This window comes from Doryrhamphus excisus, chromosome 21 (genome assembly GCF_030265055.1).
Source record: "Doryrhamphus excisus isolate RoL2022-K1 chromosome 21, RoL_Dexc_1.0, whole genome shotgun sequence".
Classification (NCBI taxonomy): Eukaryota; Metazoa; Chordata; class Actinopteri; order Syngnathiformes; family Syngnathidae; genus Doryrhamphus; species Doryrhamphus excisus.
Genome location: NC_080486.1, coordinates 3619370 through 3646933, shown reverse-complemented (window position 1 = coordinate 3646933; position 27564 = coordinate 3619370). Strand labels below are relative to the sequence as shown.

Below are 27564 nucleotides of genomic sequence, written 5' to 3'. Positions count from 1 at the left end.
ATATTTTCCAATATATTTCAAATAATACAAGACAATCTAAATTGCAGAATAAAGTCTATAATCCAATAAAAAAGAAATAAAAATAATAATAACATAATATAATAATAAATATAGTAGAATACTAGAATACTATAAGATAAAATAAACTGGATCCAAAATAAAATGTACACACAATATTGTAGAATACAAAATAATTTAAAAATCCTGAATAAAAATGAATATTATATAATATATTTTAAATCATAACACAATTAATGTTGCAGAATAAAGTCTATAATAAAAGTTTAAATATATATATATATATATATATATATATATATATATATATATATATATATAAGTATTATAATGTCAACTAAACTAAGAATATAATATAATAAAAACATAATCTACATAATTAAAAATATACAAAATTAAATGTATGTGCAAAATATTTTTATCCTAAAAAATTATATTTTATAAGGTATCTAAAATAATATAATGCAACATAATCACAAATACATTTGAATCCACAAGTCAAATCCATGTCTATTATTATTTGACCCTCATGTGATTTTTATTATTTTTTTGGCATGTGTGCAGCGGTGTTAAATGACACTGACGGTAATATACGGTGCTAAATGCATGGACAGTGGTGCCCCCCCTCTGCACCCCCCCTCCAACACCGCCAGTCTGGTCAGACAGGCCTGTCAGAGAGATAGAGCTGAAAGATAGATGACGAGCCAAACTAATAGGCCCCAGCCTCGCTGGGCTCGCCTTCTGCCTCATTGAGCCTCACATTATGGAGCAAGGTATGGCATGCTTGGATGGAGGAGGAGGTGGGCGGGGGGGCGGGGGGCAGGGGGTGGAAGGTGTCTGCTTGGTGCAAGAAGCCCACGTGATGAAACAGAGGAGTCTTCTGCAAAAACACTAGTCAAAGATCCTCTATATGACAAAAAACATTCTGCTGTTTTTAGGAACCAGCCATAAAAACACTAGTCAAAGATCCTCTATATGACAAACGTTCTGCTGTTTTTAGGAACCTGATGCAAAAACACGAGTCAAAGATCCTCTATATGACAAAAAGGTTCTGCTGTTCTTAGGAACAAGTTGCAAAAACAGGTTCTGCTGTTTGTAGGAACCTGATGCAAAAACACGAGTCAAAGATCCTCTATATGACAAAAAGGTTCTGCTGTTTTTAGGAAGCTGATGCAAAAACACTAGTCAAAGATCCTCTATGACAAAAAGATTCTGCCGTTTTTAGGAACCAGCTGCAACAACACTAGTCAAAGATCCTCTATATGACAAAAAGGTTCTGCTGTTTTTAGGAACCTGATGCAAAAACACTAATCAAAGATCCTCTATATGACAAAAAGGTTCTGCTGTTCTTAGGAACCTGCCGCAAAAACACTAATCAAAGATCCTCTATATGACAAAAACGTTCTGCTGTTTTTAGGAACCTAATGCAAAAACACTAGTCAAAGATCCTCTATATGACAAAAAAGTTCTGCTGTTTTTAGGAACCTGATGCAAAAACACCAGTCAAAGATCCTCTATATGACAAAAAAGTGCAGCTGTTTTTAGGAACCTGATGCAAAAACACTAGTCAAAGATCCTCTATAACAAAAAATGTTCTGCTGTTTTTAGGAACCTGATGCAAAAACACTAGTCAAAGATCCTCTATATGACAAAAAGGTTCTGCTGTTTTTAGGAACCTGATGCAAAAACACTAGTCAAAGATCCTCTATATGACAAAAAGGTTCTGCTGTTCTTAGGAACAAGCTGCAAAAACACTAGTCAAAGATCCTCTATATGACAAAAATGTTCTGCTGTTTTTAGGAACCTGATGCAAAAACACTAGTCAAAGATCCTCTATAACAAAATAAAGTTCTGTTGTTTTTAGGAACCTGATGCAAAAACATGAGTCAAAGATCCTCTATATGACAAAAAAGCGCTGCTGTTTTTAGGAATCAGCCTCAAAAACACTAGTCAAAGATCCTCTAAATGACAAAAAGGTTCTGCTGTTTTTAGGAACCTGATGCAAAAACACTAGTCAAAGATCCTCTATATGACAAAGGTTCTGCTGTTTTTAGGAACCTGATGCAAAAACACTAGTCAAAGATCCTCTATAACAAAATAAAGTTCTGTTGTTTTTAGGAACCTGATGCAAAAACACTAGTCAAAGATCCTCTATAACAAAAAAGTGTTCTGCTGTTTTTAGGAACCTGATGCAAAAACACCAGTCAAAGATCCTCTATATGACAAAATGATTCTGCTGTTTTTAGGAACCTGATGCAAAAACACTAGTCAAAGATCCTCTATATGACAAGTGTTCTGCTGTTTTTGGGAACAAGCTGCAAAAACACTAGTCAAAGATCCTCTATATGACAAAAAGGTTCTGCTGTTTTTAGGAACCAGCCTCAAAAACACTAGTCAAAGATCCTCTATTTGACAAAAAGGTTCTGCTGTTCTTAGGAACAAGCTGCAAAAGCACTAGTCAAAGATCCTCTATATGACACAAAAAGGTTCTGCTGTTTTTAGGAACCTGATGTGAAAACACAAGTCAAAGATCCTCTATATGACAAAAGTGTTCTACTGTTTTTAGGAACCAGCCTCAAAACACTAGTCAAAGATCCTCTATATGAAGAAAACGTTTTGCTGTTTTTAGGAACCTGATGCAAAAACACTAGTCAAAGATCCTCTATATAACAAAAAGGTTCTGCTGTTTTTAGGAACCTGCTGCAAAAACACTACAAAAACACCAGTCAAAGATCCTCTATATACCAAAAAGGTTCTGCTGTTCTTGGGAACCTGATGCAAAAACACTAGTCAAAGATCATCTATATGATTCAAAGGCTCTGCTGTTTTTAGGAACCAGCTGCATAAACACTAGTCAAAGAGGAGGAGGTCATGTGATATGTGGATTTCCATCTCATGCATTCTCATTTGGCTAAATGACACCAACCCCCCCACTATAAATATGACCCCCCCATCTCATCCTGCAGAAAAAAACCAAATAAACAAATAAACGTAATACACATCCACGGTCTTACACATTAGCTCACAATTAAAGAAAAAATGAAGGCAAGAGGAAAAAAAAAACTAATTTGAAGGTTGCAGGGATGCGATATTAGAAAAACATATACACAGCATACACCCCCACCACCCCGGCCCCCCCCCCCCCATCTAATCCCGAGCTTATGAAAAATTAATATGTCAACGGAGAGGGCACAAGAACGGGGAAAGATTAATGCAAGGCGCTTATAAATTACAAGCACGCAAACTGATTTGATTAAAAAATAATCTGGGGCCTGGACATTGCCTTGTAATAACCACAACTTGTCCCCTCTTCTTTTTTCTCTCTTTTTTTTTTTACTCTTTCTCTCACTCGCTCTCTCGCTCGTTTGCTCTCTCGCTTTCTGTCAGATGGAAACGATTACAGCAGGTCACATGGAGGCTAGTCAGCAGCGTTCACATGTTGCACACACATGTTTGAAAACTTTCTCCTCTCGGAAACACACAGGGAACGCTCACTTTTCCGAGGGAATTGGATGCTAAAAGCTAAGTGTGTGTTTATGTGTGTGTTTTTATGTGTGTGTGTGTGTGTGTGTGTGTACACTCACGGTCAGCTCTGCGGTTGTCAGTGAAGTCTCGGTCGGTGAGGTTAGGCGAGGGTCTGGATGAAGAGCCAGGAGGTCTCTCGCTGTCCTCTGTAGTCTCTTCTGTAAAGAATAAGACTACATTACCCATGATGCTCTCTAAACAGGAAGCGGATATGGTACACAAACATTAAACATCCTGTCAAAGATCCACCAGATGTGCTACAAAAACCTTAGTTTGACAACTGACAAAAACAGTCGTCAGAGATCCTCTATATGACAGGAGTGTTGTGCAGTTTTTAGGAACCTGATGCAAAAACACTAGTCAAAGATCCTCTATATCACAGAAATGTTCTGCTGTTTTTCAGAATATTTTGCTATAAAACCAAAAAATATATAGTTAAAGATGCTCCAAAAACACAAGTCAAAGATCCTCTAAATGACATCCTCTATTTTCTGCTGTTTTTAGAAACCTGATACAAAAACACTAGTCAAAGATCATTAATATAACAAAAGTGTTCTGCTGTTTTTAGGAACCTGCTGCAAAAACACTAGCCAAAGATCCTCTATATGACAAAAAAGTGCTGCTGTTTTTAGGAACCTGATGCAAAAGCACTAGTCAAAGATCCTCTATATGACAAAAAAGCACTGCTGTTTTTAGTAACCTGCTGCAAAATAACTAGTCAAAGATCCTCTATATGACAAAAGTGTTCTGCTATTTTTAGGAACCTGCTGCAAAAACACTAGTCAAAGATCCTCTATATGACAAAAGTGTTCTGCTATTTTTAGGAACCTGCTGCAAAAACACTAGCCAAAGATCCTCTATATGACAAAAAAGTGCTGCTGTTTTTGGGAACCAGCCGTAAAAACACTAGTCAAAGATCCTCTATATGACAAAAAGGTTCTGCTGTTTTTAGTAACCTGCTGCAAAAAAATAGTCAAAGATCCTCTATATGACAAAAAAACGCACTGCTGTTTTTCAGAACATGCTGCAAAAACACTAGTCAAATATCCTCTATATGACAAAAGTGTTCTGCTATTTTTAGGAACCAGCCGTAAAAGAAATAGTCAAAGATCCTCTATATAACAAAATTGCTCTGCTATTTTAAGGAACCAGCCGCAAAAACACTAGTCAAAGATCCTCTATATGACAAAAAGGTTCCAACGTTTTTGGGAAGAAGACACAAAATCAGTAGTCAAAGATCCTCTATATCACAAAAACGTGCTTAGGAACCTGATGCAAAAACACTAGTCAAAGATCCTCTATATGACAAAAAAGCGCTGCTCTTATATCGTCTTATGTTGTTTTACAGGCCCGTGTGCCGCCAGTTGAACACCCCTTTTTTTTTAACATGCACACACACACAATGAAAAGCGCGTGCACGTGCAGCTCGCTACTATTAGCAGATTAGCCTACCCATCTCTGAGAGTTCAGCCCCCTTGTTTGATAATTCTGTGTATCTGCAGTGTTCTGCCAGTGGATTAAAGCAAGTGTGTGTGTGTACGTGTGTGTGTGTGTGTGTGTGTGTCAGTGTGTATATGTGTCGCCAGCACAAGCTAACACTAATCCTAGCCGAGCTCCAGCGCTCCCTTTCATCCAGCCATCATTTGTCTCCGGCTGGGCTGATGTCACTTTGTAATGAATTTTGAGCAGTCTGAGAGAGGCCAGATAACCAGACACACACACACACACACACATTTACACACACACACACAAACATCTACACACACATATAGCACTCCTCCATTTCAGGGTGAGCAAATGAAAAAAAAAAAAAAAATGAAACACTTGCACTCAAGCGTCAAATCACGCACACACATATCATATTCACACAAAAAAGCAAAGGCGTTAAAAATGTCATGTCTTCTAAATGGAGGGGGGAAGGGGGTCCTTTCACCACAAACCCCCTTACTCTGCCAGAAAATGAGACTAGTATATATATACACATGTGTGTGTGTGCATAAAAAAGCTACACTCATCACTTCTGCACTGCTTTAATAACCATATTTTACACAGGGAGGGGTCATATTCATAGAAATAAGGCAAAGGGTGCACTGGGGTCAGAGCTCATTTGCATACAATCACTTTGGCCATTGAATGATGAGCACATGGAAGAAAGGGAAAAGGGGGGGTACTTTCATATACCACAAAACATATCCAGTAGGTCATATTTCTTATATTTGCACATGCACACGGACCGTTTTTTTGCACATGTATGTGATTGCTGTGTGTGCACTTGGCACATGAATATGAAAAGTCATGGGATGTGTGAGCAGACAGGCTAGAGGTACGTTTGTCTTGAAGATTAATAAAATATAAATTTTTTAAAAATCATTTAAAAAAATACACGGGATTAAAGATTTTTTTTTATGTATAAATGTAAAAAATGTATAAAAAGCAAGCTGTCAGAAAATATAAAAATACTAAAAAGACTAAATGAATAAAAATAAACATGAAAATAAAAATACATTTAATGAAATTTAAAAAATACCAATATAGGAAAATAAAAAAATATATTAAATATATTTTAAAAACAAAAAAGACAAGCTATAGGAAAATTAAAAAATAAATTAAAACAGGAAAATACTAACCATAAAATCAATGTAAACAAAAAAATTAGGTGAATAGAAAGTGAATGAATAAAAACTATAGAAATATACATATATGTATAACATACATATATATAACATATAGAGAAATAAAAAATATTTTAAAAATAAAAAACAAAATAACATATAATAAAATATTTAAACAAATGATAAAATGAATTTAATATTTTTAAAGAAAAAATATTTTTTATAGAAATTATAGATTAATTATAGTAAAATACAAATAAAATGAATTGAAATGAATGAAAATAAGAATAAAAATAAGTCAAAAAGCAAGTCATAAATAAATAACGGCAAAATAAAAACTAAAACTATATGAAATAACATTTGATAAAAAATATTTAAACAAATAATAAAATGAATTTAATATTTTTTAAAGAAAAAATAAGAGACAAGCAAGACGGATTATAGGAAAATACTAATAAAATGAATTGAAATAAATAAAAATAAGAATAAAAAAACAAATAATAAATTAAAAAAGCAACGCATAAATAAATAATGGAAATAAAAACTAAAACCATATAAATTTTTTTAATAAAAAATATTTTAACAAATAATAAAACGAATTTTTATATTTTTTTAAGAAAAAAATAAGTGAGACAAGCATGATGGATTATAGGAAAATACAAATAAAATGAATTAAATAAAAATAAACAAACTCATAAATAAATAACAGCTGCTTTGTATGATTCATAATCATCCCGTGTTCAAAAATGTATATTTACACAGTATGTCAATGGTATATTTAGAAAAAAAAACAACACTACAAAGTAGTACTAAATAGCCTTTCAAAACATGACAGAAATACTCCAAAAAAGTACTTCCTTGTTACTAACCCCTAGGGGGTGCTCTACCTGTAAGCAGTGTGGGGACACAGGAGACAATGAAAAGAGAAGAAGGAGGAAGGGGGGGGATCATCTGGGCCTCATCAGTGGGGTTGTTTTCACTCCTATACTCCCCCCTTCTCGTCGGTTAGATCAGTGGCAAGTGTGTGTGTGTGTGTGTGTGTGTGTGTGTGTGTGTGCATACGGGAATGTGTTTCCACACTGAGGACATTCCCAGACGAGCTCTCTCAATACATCAGCACAGTGTCTGCCCTCTGACTGACCCTGACAGTTACACAACACACGATGGTGAAGATGCATATGACGTGTGTGTGTGTGCGTGCATGTGTGTGCGTGTGCACGCCATTGATCAAGTGAGTGAGACAGCGACTGCATGTGTTTGCATGTGAGCTGTCATGTGCAAGTGTGTGTGTGAACGAGCAGCCGCTATCATCTTAATCGCAACCAGAGCAAAACTTTCACAGCCACCTTCCACACACACACACACACACACACATGCAGTGGGTCATGGCTGTGTGATTTTGGCAGCCTGGCGAGATCCTCTTTGATGTGGCTCGCTCGGAACATTAAAGCCCCGGGCCGGTGAGCTCGATGCTAACCGCGCGGCCCGGGTCCGATTACCCTCGGCGACCAACGCCGGCCTATATTTAACTGTTAGGAGAGGAAGAAGAATTAAGTGCGTCTTGATCGGCTACACACCCAAGTCAAGCCGCGGTTTTACGTTTAGCTATTAATTGGAAGCGCGGGCCATAAATAAAATAGCACACAGGCAATGTTTGGTATTTTTTTGTGTATGAAAAGTTGTTGTAAATGTGAGAAAAAATGTGAGAAAGCGCTCGTTTTGTTGGCCTGTGTGACATTATTTCATGATACACTCACATAGTACAATCAGAGTTGCGCTACATGTTGATATGACTCATGGAAAAATACTGTGACTTGTGTCACTCTCGCACAAGCTTAACGTTCACTTTCACACTTTCACTCTCTAGAAAAAAAAATATTTTAAAAAATATTTTAAAAAATATTAAAAAAAAATGTAAACTGTGTACAAAGCCAAGCATCTGTTCTGGTCTAAAATTTGTACAAGTGAAAGTTAAGCTCATGTGAGACAGTGAAAACAGTGTTTTTTTGTGTGCCTGCCTCTTCTAGTGTTTTTCTATCGATCATATGTACTTGTTGCACAACTGTGATTGTGCTGTTTTGTAGAGACAGAATAGAGACAGAAGAAGATGACTTGTATCACTCTCACACAAGCTTAACGTTCACTTTCTCACTTTCACTCTCTAGAAAAAAAAATAATTTCTACATGGTATTTAGAACCAACATGAGCGGGATTTTAAACTGTATACTAAGCCAAGTATCTGCTCTGGTCTAAAAATGTGTAAAAGTGAAAGTTAAGCTCATGTGAGACAGTGAGATTAATGTGTTTTTTGTGTGCCTGCCTCTTCTAGTGTTTTTCTATCGATCATATGTACTTGTTGCGCAACTCTGATTGTGCTGTTTTGTATGACTCGTGGAAAAATACTGCGACAGAAGAAGATGACTTGTATCACTCTCACACAAGCTTAACGTTCACTTTCACATTTTCACTCTCTAGAAAAAAAATTTTTTTTACATGGTATTTAGAACCAACATGAGCTAGATTTTAAACTGTATGCTAAGCCAAGTATCTGTTCTGGTCTAAAAATGTGTAAAAGTGAAAGTTAAGCTCATGTGAGACAGTGACAACAATGTGTTTTCAGTGTTTTTCCATCTATTATATGTACTTGTTGCGCAAGTACATATAAACTTCTTAAATCCTAACCCCTCCATCTGGTACTTTTGCAATCAGTAACTGTTACATTTGTTCACTTCCTGCTTTCCTTAATATAGTTTAAGTATTTTTTTATTTTTTTTAGTTTTATTTATTTATTTTTTTGTAGTTTTTTTGAAGTACGAGGTGATATGACCATACAATGACATAATGGGTACCATAGTAACCGTCAATGTAGTGATATATATAGCACGTTTTCATCCTTGTATTTAGCAAACATCAACTACTTGTATTGTTCCTTGAATTGCAAGTAACTTGCAAGTTATGATGCTCGTTTGTATGTCAAAAGTTGAAAACTAGTGGGCCGGATTCAAACTCTTGGTGTGCTGCATGTGGCCCATGGGCCGCAGTTTGTGCACCTCTGTATTAGACGGTTTCTCCCTGTGCTACATCTTTGTTTCAGCAACACAAACAGGGAGAATGGTGGGAAAATGTCATCTTATATTTATAATAAATAGAATATCTTCGTAGAGAATAGGTAGGTTTCTAACTGTGCATGTCAAGAATACCATATGCTAAACCTCAAATATTATTTTTTTATGGTTCTGAGTATGGACAGCAAGAAATAGATGTTGGGTAAGAAAATAGAAGACTAGACATATGGGAGATGGAAGCAATGGAGGCTGTATTGTGTGTGTGTGTGTGTGTGTGTCCTCTGGCTGTATAATGACCTGCTCTGAGACCACTCGCTTCCCCCTCCTGTCTCCCCCTAAGGGCCCATAACCACCATGCCGGGTCATTATGTGCCCGATGGAGGACTGTGTCGCGCAGCACAACAACCGCAGAACAATAACACGCCAACAAACTAGAGACTCTGAGACTCCAAAATGGCTGAATTCATTAGCGGGGGCCCGAGCTGCCACTAATTTGCTTCTTTAGGGGGCTCGGATGGAGCTCATTAAAGGGGAAAACGAGCAAAAAAAAAAAAAAACCCATACATATAGCGCTTTTATTTATCTTAAATCACGACTGCGATGAACAGTAACTACTCAAAGCTGCTGCCAGTGAAAATAGAATGGAGTGTTATTATGATGCTTATTATGATCACGATTTGCCTGAAATATATGTATCGCCTCAACGGGCAACTTTAGCAAAATGATTTTAGTCAGACTTTGTTTTTGTGAGATTTAAAAATGTTTTTCCAAAAGGTGAGAAATATAATCAAATCCAAGAAAAAGTATAAAAAGTAGGAAAATGGTGGCCCATCCTTTTTCCCTCGCAGCTCCTCACCGTTTCCTCCAACAAGAATCTTCAATAAATAAATACAATTATTTCACTATGTTTTCTGCATGTATAAACATGTTGTAAAATAATAATAATAATGATAATGATAGTAATGATAGTAATAATAATAATAAGAAAAATAAGGAAAAATATAAATTAATTTAAAAAGTGAGAAAAGGTGAGAAAAATACATAAATAAATCAACACAAATAAATAAAATCAATTTAAGAAATATTAAACACTACAGGAATAAAATAGGAAAATAATAAGAAAATAGGAAATACAATAAATTTAAAGTGAAAAGAAATATGGGCTGTATGAAAATAAATTTATTTATTAAATATGCTAATAATAATAATAAAAATAATAATAATGCTAAGACAGGCCATAGGGAAAAATATGAAAATACATTTATGAATTGAAAATAGTAATAATAAGACAAGAAAATAAGAAAATAAATGCAAATAAAAAATAAATAACATCAATTTAAGAAATAATAAACACACAAATAATAAACACTAAATAGGAAAATAAAAAAATAAAATAGGAAAATAATAAGTAAATAATAAATACAATACATTTAAAGAAAAAAGAAATATAGGCTGTATGAAAATAAATTCATCAATTAAAAATAGTAATAGTAATAATAAGACAGAAAATAAATCTATTTAAAAAAATAATAAAATAGGCTGTAGGATTATGGCTTGATTAAATACAAAAAAAAATATTTTAATAGTATTTTTTGATATTTTCAATGTAACAAAAATTGAGGTATCACCGTGACTTAGACTTAGCTTAACTTAGCTTTACTGTACTCTGAAAATAAGTCAATATTTTACAATTCGCTGTTGACAGTTGGTATTGTGCATATGTTTGGAATTCGGGTCTCATTCAGGACTCATGCAGACCCACACCGGACATTTAGAGCGGATAGGAAGTCTGACTCCTGTAAAGTGTACTACATTACTACCAATTGGACAGTAATAATAAATAACGTGAGTATATATAGTAGTAATGCGGCTTTAACACCCATGACCGCCGCGTCTCCCTCACTTAGCGCTGACGTTGACGTTGATTTCTTCCTACAATTCCCTTCCAAGTCCTTTTACAGGACAGCAATGGCGGACTCGGTGATGTCACATTTCTGTGCAAAGCGCATGGCTCCACTTTGGCCTCCGGGTTCTAAAGCGGAACACTTTGAAACGTGACACCACGGCACACATATACTCGCACCGAGTCAAGGGCCAGTGCTAATACCGCCGGAGTAATAACCCCACAGACCTACTGATCTCCTTCCCTCCTGTTCTCTCACCCCCAAATCTTTATCCACCCCTTCTTCCCCCCCCCCGACCGCCCCCCCACCTCCGAAATTTCAGTGCGTTTAACAAGCATTTAGATCTTAACCAGATGTTGTTAATGTAGCATGTCTAAAATACTAAACATCAACCCAGGAGGAGAGAGACTGCAGCTCCTGCATCACATAGCTTGGGAATAACACACACACACACACACACACACACACACACACATGCACATGTACGCCCACGTTCATGCAGCGTTCCACAGCCCACACGCTATATAACATGTAAACACACATGTTTCCATCTGCACGCTTAAAATCCACCCACGGACCACACTTTATTGCTAAAAGACACACCGCAACATATTAGCTTCGAGGTCAAAGCGAGCTGGAAAAATCATTTATTGCGTCATGTAGTTAACTATTTATCAATATGTATTAATTACAGTATTTTTATAATGTATATGTATATGTTTGTTAGCACCAAGAAAGAACGCTCTCATATCAGCAGCTTCAAACTGAATTTGTTGTCAATTACCACAAATTGCCCACCATGCTGTCTTGCAGGCGACTAACAAAACACTGTTTTGTATGACACGTGGAAAAATACAGAGACAGAAGAAGATGACTTGTGTCACTCTCACACAAGCTTAATGTTCACTTTCACTCTCTACAAATGGTATTTAGAACCATGAGCGAGATTTTAAAGTGTATGCTAAGTCAAGCATCTGTTCTGGTATAAAAATGTGTAAAAGTGAAAGTTAAGCTCATGTGACACTCTCACACAAACTTAACGTTCACTTTCACTCTCGGAAAAAAAAATTACATGGCATTTAGAACCAACATTAGTGAGATTTTAAACTGTATGCTAAGTCAAGCATCTGTGCTGGTGTAAAAATGTGTACAAGTGAAAGTTAAGCTCAGGTGACACTCTCACACAAACTTAACGTTCACTTTCACTCTCTTGAAATTTTTTTTACATGGCATTTAGAACCAACATGAGTGAGATTTTAAACTGTATGCTAAGTCAAGCATCTGTCCTGGTGTAAAAATGTGTAAAAGTGAAAGTTAAGCTCATGTGACACTCTCACACAAACTTAACATTCACTTTCACTCTCTCGAAAAAAAAAAACATGGCATTTAGAACCAACATGAGTGAGATTTTAAACTGTATGCTAAGTCAAGCATCTGTTCTGGTCTTAAAAATGTGTAAAAGTGAAAGTTAAGCTCAGGTGACACTCTCACACAAACTTAACGTTCACTTTCACTCTCTCGAAAAAAAATACATGATATTTAGAATCAACATGAGTGAGATTTTAAAGTGTATGCTAAGTCAAGCATCTGTCCTGGTGTAAAAATGTGTAAAAGTGAAAGTTAAGCTCATGTGACACTCTCACACAAACTTAACGTTCACTTTCACTCTCTCGAAAAAAAATACATGATATTTAGAATCAACATGAGTGAGATTTTAAAGTGTATGCTAAGTCAAGCATCTGTTCTGGTCTTAAAAATGTGTAAAAGTGAAAGTTAAGCTTATGTGACACAGTGAGAACAATGTGTTTTTGTGTGTGCATGCCTCTTCCAGTGTTTTTCTATCTATTAACACTGTTTTGTTCGTCGCGGAAAGCGTTTTGAATAAACATAACCTAGATTAAAGCTACGGGTATAGCTTTACCATTCCATAACGGCCGATACAAAAGATAGGATAACAATATGGCGTGCGGGCGGCGACACCTGGTTTTTATACAATACACCTCCGCACGCGTAAACACCTGCGTCTTACACAACGGCCATATTGCATTTCGCCTGCTTTGAATCACCTGAGGCTGAAGTAGAAACGAGCACGGCAAGCTTACAGAGAGCTTTAGGAATCATCGAAAAAAGGGAATTTATCTATTTTTCTTTCATGATAACTCCATAATATTTATCCGGACTATTTTTATTCCAAACATGAGACCACCACGCACACATAGTGGGAATATTTGGTGGATGGAAGGAGGGAAAAGAGCCACCAAAACAGACAAGGAGCTGAGGGTTAATGGCCTTCCCATCTCTGTGATAAGAATTCATTCTCTTCTATTACCAGCACTTATCTACACACACGTGTGTGTGTATGTGTGTGTGCATGTGTGTGTGTGTGTGTGCATGTGTGTATGTGTGTGTGGTACGATCATGCACAGCGAGGGTCCGAGATCAATAGATGAACCTAATGAAGAAAGCAGCTGCTACTCGGCATACCTGCTCAACTCTATCAGCCCGAGCAGATCTCGCCGCCATCCATCTATCCATCTATTTTTTTTTGTTTTTTTTTCACACATATATCCTATTTGTTGTTGCGTTTCTTCCTCCTATCAACCCCGCCCATCGCCACTCCGCCTAACAGCCATACCAGCAACGGCAGATATTGTTTCTAATTGAGCAGAGTGGTCCTTGTCGTGTAGTGCAGGTTCTCAGAACTAAGAACTAAATACCAAGACCAGAAAAGCGGAAATCTAATTGCGTCGAAATGTGTGTTTATTTATGCTTTTAAATGGGAATAATAATAATAATAAAAAAAAAATATCCTAAGGGGCTGAAAGCTTTCAAAACACAAATGCACACCAGTCATGAAAGAAATATGTAAAATGTCATTTTGACCAATTGAGTTTATATATTAGAGTCCTAAAGGTCCCACAGTATGTAATGTTAGCAACATTAGCATAGTTATGTTAGCATAATTATTCAATCTTCATGCTAGGTTAGCTTATTCGCTGAATAAAAACACATCAGATAAGAAAACTGCTACAAATCACTGCAAATCTCGCTTTTTAGTCTACCGATAAATATGGTGCATTCAAAGACAACCTAAAAATTTTTTTTTTACCAAAAAATATATTTTTTTTTACCCAAAATTCCACAAATGACAACACATACAACAGCATAACATTAAGGAATGGGACAGGAGGCTACAAGCGTTAGCATGTTAGCATATGCATATAGCATACAAATGTCCCTTTTAGTCTACCAATAAATATGGTGCATTCAAAGACAGCCTTAACCTCACAAAACCTTTTTTTTTTTTACCCCAAAACAATTTTTTGACCGAAAAATCCACAAATACAAGAGCGTAACATTAATGAGTGGAGGCCACAAGCGTTAGCATGTTAGCATAGCTGTGTGAGCAAAAGTGCTAACATTACAGACACCTTGAAACCGCAACATCATGCTAGGTTAGCCTATTCGCTGACGAAAAACGAAAAAACAAGGGCACAAATGCTAGCAAAATTAGCACAGTCACGTGATGCTAACATTGTTAGCACGGTTTCTTCACAGTAGTTTTGCTTGTGTCTCCCAGCAACTATGATGCGTTCAAAGACCGTCTAACATTAGCATAGCTATGTGATGCTAATGTGCTAACATTACATTCACATTCTAATAATAATATCTTACTAGCTTAGTCAATATAACTCAATTGTAACTCCTATAGGTGACAGAACTTTATTATATTATTATTTATTTTTATTTTTATTATTATTATTAATAATAATAATAATAATAATAATAATAATAATTATTATTATTATTATTATTTCTTTTTTATTATTATTTTATTATTTTTTATTTTTTAATATCTTTAAAAAGTCAATATTGCACAATATAAGACTTTTAATGGTACAGTGGCAACATTCCTGATTATGATAGCAAAAAAAATGTCTCGTTCTTCCTTTTCAACATAGCGGAATCAAAAAATGAGACATATCTCCAGACAGAAATATTATTAATTTGCTGAAAATCATCTCCAAAATGACCACATGGAACCCGTAATACGCAGTGCACACATGTGGCGTCGTGCATCATAGACCTGGGGCAACTGCCCCCGGAGATGGTATTCCCACATAAATAAAGGAGTGTTGCCTTTCTCAAAAACATGCAAAAAATGTCCATTTCATTACTAGCTAAACAATATCATATGGGGGCCCCCACCGGCTCCTAATAGAGGCAGACAAAGACGGAGCAGCACACATATGCTTCCAATAAATCACATTACCAAGGGAGGTGGGGAAGAGGGGAAGAGAATGGAGGAGAGAAGGAGGGAAAGAAAAGGGAGACACACCGCCAGACACTTAAAGGATTGACAATATTCCCGTTTCTTGCTACCTCCTCCCCCCCCCCGACTTTTTCCCTCCCCACCTCTTCTGGCGGGATCTGTTTTAGATTTGAGCCAAAGCTCCAGTCGTATCTCTTCCCTTATCTCTGCTGGCCGTCAGAAAACAGAAAGCTCCGTGTTTCCATGCATTAGACTCCCGGCTCCTGACACGCCACTTGAAACTTGAAAATACCACCCCCCCCCCCCCCCCCCCACCCACATCCCCTTTTCCAACTCGCCCCTCAAAATGGCCGAGCAACAGTATAAGGATATGACTTCATCAAATGCAAAGCCTGAAGGCTTTATAAAATAATAATATAAGTATAAAATATGTTTTTGAGTAATCATAAATATTTTAAATTGAATAAATGTATTATTCTTGTGTACTAATTAATGAATGTTATGATATAATATATTATAAAAAATAATTGTTGCATAATTAAAACAAAAAATATTAAATAAATACATATTAGTAAATGTAATAAAAATAAAAAAATTAAAAAAATGAAAAAAATAATAATGATACACATGGACTAATACATAATACATCAAATAATACAATGTATTGAAAAAAATTATTAATCAACGAATCAACAAATAATAATCGTATTTTAAATTGAATACATTTGTTATTCTTTGTGTACTATTGAATGAATGTTATGATATAATAAATTATACAAATAATTGTTGCATAATTAAAACAAAAATATTAAATATTAGTAAATGTAATAATGATACACATGGACTAATAAATAATACATCAAAATAATACAAGGTATTGAGAAAAAAATAAATTACATACAATTACAATTACATACAATTTATAGTGATTAATAAAAAATGTTTCAAATAACTTTTTAAAAATATATACTGACATAATTTATGGTCATTTTTATTATTATTAAATTATGTATTATTATTAGTAGTAGTAGTAATAGTAGAAATTATTAATTAAAAAAAATCCAATACTGATATTGAATATATTTATGCTTTAATATTTTTATTTTATTACTAAATACATGTGTATTTAGTAATAAAAATGCAGAAAATCCGAAATAAAATATAATAAAATGTGTAGTATACAGTTACATGCTTTAACATTATTAATTATGTGTATTCAAATAATAATTAATGTAACATGGTGCACCAACTTTTGGAACAATTGCATGCTAAATATGTTAGCATTACTGCCTTAAAAAAAGCCTCCCGAATCGGATCAATTCTTGTTCCTTTTACCTCCAATTAGCACTTTGGATTACTGAACATGGAAGTATTGATCCTGTTGAAGTTTCAACAACAACAAAAAAAACTGTAAGGTGGGAATGTATGTCAAAAGAAACCGAATCAATATTCAAATGATTCTTTGTATTGATTTATAATTACGTCTTAATTAGAGCTGGGCTGGGACATTGAAAACTGCGGCGTCACAATAGCCGGGGAAAGGAGATAGGAGCGTTATTGATACACTTGAACAGCGGTGGTCGCCCAGACATTGATTCAGACATTTTGCGGTGCCTTTGGGGTGTTTGGTGGATTTAAATAAACAAGCAATTGAAGCAACACACTTTTGAGTCCCCCAACAATTTTGGTGCATTCAAAGACTACCTAACCCTAACCAAAATTATTTTTTTAACCAAAAATCCATGTTACAGCACATACACAAACAACAACGTAACATTAAAGAGTTGGACAGGAGGCCACAAGCGTTAGCATATTAGCATAGCTATGTGAGCAAAAGTGCTAACATTACAGGCACCTTGAAACCGCAACTTCATGCTAGGTTAGCTTATTCGCTGAATAAAAACATCAGAATGTACTACAAATGTCGCTTTTAAATATGGTGCATTCAAAGACAGCCTAACCTTAACCTCAACAAAAAATATTTTTTTGGACAAAAAATATTTTTGGGACTAAAAAATATTTTTTTTTTGGACCAAAAAATATGTTTGTTTTTTGGACCAAAAAATGTTTTTTTTGGACCAAAAATTTTTTTTTTTTTTTTGGACCAAAAAATCCACAACTTATGTGAGCTAAAGTGCTGACATTATATTTATGTTTTAACAGCAACATCATGCTGGGTTAGCATAATTGCTAAAACAGATTAAATACAAGTTTCACTTTTGAGTCCCCCAGCAAATATGGTGCATTCAAAGACTACCTAACCCTAACCAAAATTATTTTTTTAACCAAAAATCCATAAATTACAGCACATACACAAACAACAACGTACAAAGGAGGGCACAAATGCTAGCAAAATTAGCATAGTTACGTTATGCTAAAGTGCTAACATTGTTAGCACGGTTTCTTCACTTGTGTTTTTCTCAGCAACTATGGTGCGTTGAAAGACCACCACCCTAACTCAGACAAAGATATATTTTTTCAACAATTACAACACTTTGCATACAAATACCAGCGACATTAGCATAGCTACATTATGTGGGCTAAAGTGCTAACATTATATTTACGTTTTGACAGCAACATCATGCTGGGTTAGCATCATTGCTAAAACAGATGAAATACAAGTTTCACTTTTGAGTCTCATAGCTACATTGTGAGCTAAAGTGCTAACATTATATTTACGTTTTGACAGCAACATCATGCTGGGTTAGCATCATTGCTAAAACAGATGAAATACAAGTTTCGCTTTTGAGTCCCGCAGCAAATATGGTGCATTCAAAGACTACCTAACGCTAACGCTAACGCTAACCTCACCAATTTTTTTTTTACCAAAAATTTATAAATTACAGCACATACACAAACAACAACGTACAAAGGAGGGCGCAAATGCTAGCAAAATTAGCATAGTGCTAATAGATGCTAAAATGCTAACATTGATAGCACTGTTTCTCCACCGTAGTTTCGCTTGTGTTTCGATCAGCAACTACGGTGCGGAGTAACACCAAAACAACAACAAAAAAAAACTGTAAAGTGGGAATGTATGTCAAAAGAAACCGAATCAATATTCAAATGATTCTTTTTATTGATTAATAATTACGTCTTAATTAGAGCATTGAAAAAAAACTGCGGCGTCACAATAGCCGGGAAAAAGGAGATAGGAGCGTTATTGATACACTTGAACAGCGGTGGTCGCCCAGACATTGATTCAGACATTTTGCGGTGCCTTTGGCGTGATTGGTGGATTTAAATAAACACACAACATACACACACATACACACAGTTGTGCACCTGCATGCACAAACTAAGTGAACTACACAGGATAATTAACCTTCATCGGGGAAAAGTCAGAGCTGGCTTATCTGCAAACTGTTTATGTGTGTGTGCCCATCAGGTGTAATTACATTATTAGGTGAGGAGCTGATTGACTTCAGGTGCAGCTGGAAAAAAAAAAGGGGGCGCAGGCGGGGGCGGGTGGAATAAATAGCTAATGTGTACGGTGCAGGTGTTTTTTTTTTTTTTTTTTTAGCCCCCATGAGGCTAATCACGAATCTTATACCTATTGTTTTGGGAGCTCATTGATGGATGAAATCGTTATCTGTGCTATTGATCAGGGGGGGTGTGGGGTACAGGCGGGGGTCCTAAACTGTCTGTCTCGCAGCCCGCCTGCCCCGGCCGGCTCTAACAAGATTGCCAGGGCCGAGTATATCAGTTAACATTTAATCAATGGCAGCTTAAGACACTGGGGCACGGGGAAGCTTCGAGGTTTCTGCCCCCCCCCCAAACTATTACCAGGGATTGGGAGGTAAACGTGTGCGTGGCGGGGGTCTGTCAGGTGATTACGAGGGATTGGCTTCAGTTGATCACATGTCTTCGGGGGACAGCGGCGTGTCTGGTTGCGGTTTACAGGCATGTCGGTGCTAGCCTGTCGATACATGCTAAAGGGTGGATGGCCTGAATGAATGCTGAATGCTCCTATGAAAGCGACAGTGATAACTAACATCTTTTTTTTTTTTAGGCGTTCTACCGCTAACGTCACCTGCGGGGACCACCTGTCGAGTATTTGATGTGTTGCTAAAATTGTCTGTAATTTTAACGCCTCACTTTTGTATGTATTGTTTACAACAATCAATCATAAATAGGCGGGCCAGGAAGACACAAACATTAGCATAGTTACTCAAAGTAGCAGTAGCATGCTAACAGTGGCATCATGCTAGCTTAGCCGATTTGCTGAAGACAAACAAAATGATCACACTAACAGCTCCCGCGTCTGTAAAAGACAGATGAAGGGTTAGCGGAACTTGTTTTTAAGACGTGTAGCGAAGCCTGTTTTTTTTACGACTTCATGAAAACCCGTAACTTCATAACTTGTGCAACAGTTTTGCACTTTTGGTGGGCCAGGAGGACACAAATGTTAGCATAGCTATAAGTAGCAGTAGCATGCTAACAGTTAGCAGTAGCATGCTAACAGTGGCATCATGCTAGCTTAGCCGATTCGCTGAAGACAAACAAAATGATGACACTAACAGCTCCCACATCTGTAAAAGACGAATGAAGGGTTAGCATAACTTGTTTTTAAGACGTGTAGCAAAGCCTGTTTTTTTTTTACAACTTCATGAAAACCCAAAACTTCATAACGTAATAGACGCCATACATGACAGACAACAACGTAACCTAAAGGGGTGGGCCAGGAGGACACAAACATTAGCATAGTTACTCTAAGTAGCAGTAGCATGCTAACAGTGGCATCATGCTAGCTTAGCCGATTCGCTGAAGACAAACAAAATGATGACACTAACAGCTCCTGCGTCTGTAGCACTGTAAGCTAAAGGGGTGGGCCAGGAGGTCACAAATGTTAGCATAGCAATAAGTAGCAGTAGCATGCTAACAGTGACATCATGCTAGCTTAGCCGATTCACTGAAGACAAACACTTTTGCACACATAACGTAACAGACGCCATATATGACGGACATATATGGGCCAGGAGGTCACAAATGTTAGCATAGCTATAAGTAGCAGTAGCATGCTAACAGTGGTATCGTGCTAGCTTAGCCGATTCGCTGAAGACAAACACTTTTGCACACATAATGTTATAGACACCATATATGACAGACAACAACGTAACCTAAAAGGGTGGGCTAGGAGCACATAAATGTTAGCATAGCTATAATTAGCAGTAGCATGCTAACAGTGGCATCGTACTAGCTTAGCCGATTCACTGAAGACAAACACTTTTGCACACATAACGTAATAGACACCATATATGACGGACAACAACGTAACCTAAAGTGGTGGGCTAGGAGCACACAAATGTTAGCATAGCTACGTATATCAGCTACTGTGCTAACATGATGCTAAGTTAGCCTGTTTGCTGGAGACAAAAACAAAACAAAAACAAAATGACCAAACTTATAGCTCCCATGTCTTGTACCTGAATGACGCAGAGTTGGCAGAACTTTATTTTAAGATGTGTAGTGAAGCCTTTTTTATGTAGTCAAATATTTTTTTATTATGTTTGGTGCTCACAGACAGACTCTGGGGCCTCATATTACTCTAAGTACATGATTTAAAAGTCAATTTTAGGGGTCTAGTACTGTATATATATATATGTGGCTGTTTGGGTTATTCTGATGGGGGAAGCCCTTCGTTTTGTCCAAAGCCTGGGAGATTCCCACCACCGAAAATCAATGTTTGTGAGAGCATACGATGCGAGGCAGTGTGTGTGCGTGGTGCGCGCGCGTGTGTGTGTCAAGGTTTTGTAAGACAAATCTCTCCAGCGAGCGCCGCTTTAGTGCTATTGAACCAGGCTTCGATCACTTGGCCGCTGTGAATAATGCAAGGGAGGCTACTTGCTCACTTACCGCACAGGACTCTTGCGGCCATGTCTGTGTGTATATATATATGTGTGTGTGTGTGTGTGTGTGTGTGATTGTGTGAGTGTGTATGTGTGACAAGATGGTCCCTTTCTCCTCCTTGCAAATGCAACAGGGCAGTTCCTCGACATTCCTCCACTTGGCCCTCTTAATCTCATGTCAGATACAGGAACTCCCACATTGATATTGTCTCTTTGAGTGTGTGTGTGTGTGTGTGGCTTATATAGTATATATGTGTGTGTGTGTGTGTGTGTGTGTGTGGACGCTGGAGGCTGCTACACTGGACTGGAAGAGCTTAACTCAAGCGGACAGCTCCGGGGCTTGCACTTTGACACAACCTGACTCATTTTCTATGCAGCTGGCACACAATGGACGGATTTTATCATTAAAAAAAAAAAAAAAAAAATTACAAAAAAAAAAAAAAAAAATTACACAATTAGAGACAAGCACACTCGGCTTCATGACCTCAGGTATATGAAGCGTAGATATTAATAAAACAGAAACGCCGCCGAGTAATTAATGCAATTTAAAATGATGAGCGTCTTCCTGCTAATGAAGCCGAATGATGCGGAATGACACAAATGCTTTAACGGACATGAAAAGACGTACGCTTCCTGTCTACCGATAACATCGTAACTGTCATCACTTATGACGGCAATTAAGCAAAACATCGCTTCCTCTCATCGTCACGTTCACGTTCACGTCGCCTCCTTTTTTGCGCTACTGCTACTACTACTTCCTGGCTCCTCGTCCTATCAAACAGGGGTTTCAATTTCAGCATACTGATTGTCTCATTGCACGTCTAACACTCATCGGGCCTCTCGGGAGTGGACTGTTTGACTCCTGCGTGGTTCTGCAAGTGTGTGTGTGTGTTAGTGTGTGTGTAAAGGGGTGATGAGGGTGCAAAATGCCTATTACGCCGAGAGTGGGCTCCCTCTTACACTGGAGAGAATTCTCTGGTGCCTAAAGAGCAGAAAATTGCAATGCTCGTCTTCCTCACTTCCTATTAACCTGGGTTTGGAAACAAAGACCGGGCCACGTTGTCGGTGTGTGTGTGTGTGTGTTCTTGCACCGGGAATTCGAACTCGCAAACATGATATTACTATGTTTTGCAAACTATGTATAGGCAATTTATACCTATGCAGGCTGTGTGGAAATGTTTAATTATCGTCATTTTGTCCCTACTTTATATATTAATATTATATAAATGTTAGCATGTTAGCATTGCTAGCATGCTAACATATGTATAGTAGCATTTTTTAGACCTTTTTATAGCTATACACACACATATGTATATAAACACTTGTGCTAGCTGTTAATGTTAGCATGTTAGCATAGTAGCATATTTAGACATTTTCATAGCTAGACACGTATATAAACACAATTATGATAGGTGTTAGTATGCTAATATTAGCATAGCAGCATTTCTGGTTGTTTTCACAGGTAGACACGTATCAACACTTAGCAGTATTATGCTAGGTGTTAGCATGCGAACATTAGCATAGCAGTATTTCTGGTTGTTTTCGCAGGTAGACATGGATAAACATTTAGCACTATTATGCTAGATGTTAGCATGTTAACATTAGCATAGCAGCAATTGTATCAGGTAGACATATATAAACACTTAGCACTATTATGCTAGATGTTAGCATGTTAACATTAGCACTGCAGCATTTCTGGTTGTTTTCGCAGGTAGATATATATAAACACTTAGCACTATTATGCTAGGTGTTAGCATGCAAATATTAGCATAGCAGTATTTCTGGTTGTTTTCACAGGTAGACATGTATAAACACTTAGCACTATTATGCTCGGTGTTAGCATGTTAGCATTACCATAGTAGCATTTCTGGTCCTTTTTTTACAGGTAGACATGCATAAACACTTAGCACTATTATGCTAGATGTTAGCATGCTAATATTAGCATAGCAGCATTTCTGGTTGTTTTCACAGGTTGACATGTATAAACACTTAGCACTATTATGCTAGGTGTTAACATGGTAACATTAGCACTGCAGCATTTCTGGTTGTTTTCACAGGTAGACATGTATAAACACTCAGCATTATTATGCTAGATGTTAGCATGCTAACATTAGCTTTCCTAGCAGCGTTTCTAGTTGTCACAAGTAGACATACTGTATATAAACACGTAGCACTATTACGCGACGTGTTAGCATAATTGATTGTGTTAGCATGCTAACCTTAGATGTCATCTTTTCCTTTTTATAAGATGGTTTTGTTCTTGTAAAATAAGTTTGGTTAAAATGTGCCACAGGCGGATGGTCCGCAAATGGGTTACAAAACAAACAATCTTGTCTTGTTGGTGTTGCAGAACAAAATAAAATGACGCATCTTAAGAGCTAAAAAAAAAATGTAAAATAGGATGTTGCAAATCATATTTACATTGGTGGTGTAGCTGTGTTGACAATACATAAAGGAGAATATGTCACTCCTATTCATCCCCTCCTCCATTTACATTATATTTTTCCTATTTATGCCTTCCATTCCTCGTTATCAAAGCGCAAACGAGGAGATGTCATCTCACGAGGAGCTCACAGATGACTCCAGCAAGGAGGCATATTTGTTTAATTTGCACAAAGACATCCGACATCAAAGATCGAGACTCCCGGATTCTTATCCTTTCTGATTCTGTGTCACATTTTTTTTTTCTTTTTCCTATTTTCGAAGCGTTATTAGGCTATGATAAAAGCAAAAAAAAAAAAAAGATGTCATGACACAGGACCCTCTGTAAGCATTAAGAAGGTGGGAGAGAATGAAGTGCAAAGGGAAAAGATGAAAGACATTTTGTCTGGAAATGATTGCTCACAAGGCATTGATTCCGGGCTTTAATCTCAACACCGGGCGCTCAAATTTCCTATTAGGGAGATGAAGACAAGGAGGGGTTGCGGGGGTGAAACTCGGCGGACATTTTCCTTATTTTAGACTGTAGAAATCCTCCCTCTGAGGACTATTCTCGAATAGAGAATAAGAGAATCTTAAAGAACCAAATCATACCTACAAGCCTACAAGTAAGCGGGTCTTATTACAGCGCAGTTGCAAAAAGCACCCTTCTTTTTGTTGCCCGGCGTTTTTATACACTGAAGATTGTGTAAGAGGCTGGAGTCCTGGACCAATCAGCTTGCTTGAACCGCTTTCATGGTGTTTCTTGCTTTCGTTTGTTCGCAGGGGCATGAAGGCATCTTTTTCCTTTGTTGCAAAGCAAGCTGTCAGATGAAAACAAGGAAACTCGGCGGACATTTTCCTTATTTTAGACTGTAGAAATCCTCCTCCTGAGGACTATTCTCGAATAAAGAATAAGAGAATCTTAAAGAACCAAATCATACCTACAAGCCTACAAGTAAGCGGGTCTTATTACAGCACAGTTGCAAAAAACACCCTTGCTTTTGTTGCCAGGCGTTTTTATACACTCAAGATTGTGTCAGAGGCTGGAGTCCTGGACCAATCAGCTTGCTTGAACCGCTTTCATGGTGTTTCTGTTTTCGTTTGTTCGCAGGGGCATGAAGGCATCTTTTTCCTTTGTTGCAAAGCAAGCTGTCAGATGAAAACAAGGAAACTCGGCGGACATTTTCCTTATTTTAGACTGTAGAAATCCTCCCCCTGAGGACTATTCTCGAATAAAGAATAAGAGAATCTTAAAGAACCAAATCATACCTACAAGCCTACAAGTAAGCGGGTCTTATTACAGCGCAGTTGCAAAAAGCACCCTTAGATGTCACGTTAGTCTTTTTTTGTGTGTCGGTGCGTGTATAAGTATTTTTTGTCTGTATTTTTGTGAGACTATATTTTTGCTTTTATCTTTAGCTAGCAAAATTTAGCAAAAACCTGTTTTTTTTTTGGTCCACACAAAGTAATGACAGGCACTATTCCTGCAAAGCTTCCTCCAGTTAGCGACGATTAGCCTGAGCTATAGGTTATCAATACCGTCTCTCAATTCCATACCTCCAGCTGATGGATGATTTGGGGGTTGAGGGGGGGCGGCGGCGGGGGACAATACCGACTTATCACGCGGCGCATCTGCATGTGTGTGTGCGCGTCGCTCCGATGTCCATCTGCGAATTGTATCGTCACCGTCTCAGATTAGCGGCTGCTTGGACCCGACGAGAGCATCGCCTGGTTACCGCGGGCTCCGGCCCCCATACCACCCTCCCACCCATCACTTGATTGTTTGTCTTAATGCTGTGTGACACGGCTCATTGTTTTGCCCATCTGTGGTTAAGAGTCAATGGACAGCGGGTGTATGAGGGGATCAGACCCACGGAAGAATAGAGCGTGGAATAAAGAAGAGTAGAAAAGAGTCGTAGAAATAAGCCCAGAAGACGTATTTTTCATGAAGTGACTTTAAACATGTGACACTTCCTGCTCCGTATGGACGTTCATAAAAGACGTCGCCTTCAAAAGGCTTTATTTATATGCGTCCCCCCCCCCCGCGGCTTTGTATTTTAAATAAGGCTAATGTGGCATTGGTCAGGTATGCTAATTCAGATAATCAGCGCAATTTTTGCAAATTATAACTGTCAGCGTGCATAGCAAGGGGCACACAATCCGAGGCGGAAAACATGAGGGAACAATTTCAGAGCGGGTAATACCCCCCCCTCCCCATCATTCCACCCCCCCACTACCTCCACCAAAGAGCTGCCTCCTTTCAAAGAAAAACAATCGTCCCGAGTCTGTAACTCCAAAATAGTTTATGGTGAACGAGGCTCATTTCTTCAGTCAGGCTCTTTATGTGCACACACAAACCACACACGGTAATTATCATTTGCTTGCATGGAATTATTCAAAAAATGACCACACTGCCTCAAGAGGGATTCAGTTTGGGGAATTTTTTCGGGGGTAAATTACTAGTTGTCCAAAATGTATTAATAATACATTTATTCTGCTCTTTTGACTAATTAGTTGCAGCGCAGTGCATTAATCAAATAAGTCGCATCCCTACAGATTTCATGGGAAGTGCAAAATTAGATGGCAAGGTTTTTACAGCATTTCTTCGAGTAAATCAGAAAAAATATTTAAAAATATAAAAAAACACAGAAAAATACTATTAATAATAAAATATTTTTTGAAAATTTTTAAATAATTTTTTTCACCTTTTAAAACTAAATAAGAACTAAAAAGTCACAAAATTGTTTAAACTAGATTAGCTTGTACCGCCAATATATTTTATATTTAATCCCCAAAAATTTGAAAAAAAGGACAAATATTATGAATAACAAAATCATTTTTCAAACATTTTAAATACTTATTAAATTTAAAAAAAAGGCATATCTATGCATCATACTTGAATGTCTTAACAAGCTTGTTGCAATGAGAATCTTTAATTCCACAATATTCAAATAATAATATAAGTGTGTGTGTGTTGGTGTGGGGGGGGTAGGGGGGTGCAAAATTGTTCTGAATTTATTTAATAAACAAGAAACAGCCAAATATATTCAATGTACTGTATATCATAACTGTAGAGTTACAATAAAGACATGTAATTCCAATTGTTAATAATTGAAAAAAATGTTGAGAAATTAAACAAATAAATGGAAAAAAAAAAAATTCTAACCCCCCAAAAAAAAAAGATTTTTTTGGGGTTAGATAGGAAAAAAATGCATAAATCTAAATATTAACAAAAAAGAAAAAAAAAAGAAAAAAAACTCAGGAAAATTGTAATACTGTTGCAGTAAACATTTAAAAAAAAAATAAAAACAAATTTAAAAAATAATAATTAATGCAACATAATGTTTGTTTTTTAATATTTTCTAATCACCTCTTTGCTATGACACCGGTCAGTGTCTTGCAGGTGTACCTAATGTTATGGGAACCAGCACTACTGTGTAAACCTAAGTAGACCTGCGTGTGCGTGTTTATGGAATGGCTGCAAATTACGGAGACAAACCCTAGAAATAGACTTAGTGTCTGAGAGGAGAGAACCTTCCTGAAAATAAGACAACCACTGGAATGGCGAAAAACCAAAAAAAAAAAAATATGCGAGGAAAAAAAAAAAATGCCTTAAAGACATCTTGATGTCATCGCGCGCACACAAAAATCACTTCCCATGTTGAAAATCAAGTGATTACATTTATGTCTTTCTCTCATTTCACACACAGAGCTTGGCGAGCTTGGCGAGGCGAGGATTCATCAAGGAACAAGGGAAGCGCACGCAAGTACACATCTCCATCCATTTCCAAGCACATGCAGGGATAATAAGTGTCCATTAGGCTCATTTTAGCCTACAGCTGCTAGGAAAGTGGTTAGCACGGCAACAGTAATTTGACGACGACCAAACATGTCCCA

General features: G+C 37.0%; 2 protein-coding genes across 6 annotated transcripts in view; one reads left to right on the top strand and one right to left on the bottom strand.

Moving 5' to 3' along the window:
* The window catches only part of pex2 (peroxisomal biogenesis factor 2), a 253053-nt gene that overhangs the window by 104603 nt on the left and 120886 nt on the right, over positions 1–27564 (top strand). For all 3 annotated transcript variants that reach the window (XR_009120474.1, XR_009120475.1, XR_009120473.1), the window contains one exon: positions 27378–27434. The gene's annotated coding sequence lies outside the window, so the exon portion shown is untranslated. The remainder of the gene's footprint in view (positions 1–27377; positions 27435–27564) is intronic.
* Positions 1–27564, bottom strand: part of zfhx4 (zinc finger homeobox 4) — a 118137-nt gene that overhangs the window by 21452 nt on the left and 69121 nt on the right. For all 3 annotated transcript variants that reach the window (XM_058059540.1, XM_058059539.1, XM_058059542.1), the window contains one exon: positions 3603–3701. In XM_058059540.1, coding sequence (XP_057915523.1) covers positions 3603–3701 — 99 coding nt within the window. The remainder of the gene's footprint in view (positions 1–3602; positions 3702–27564) is intronic.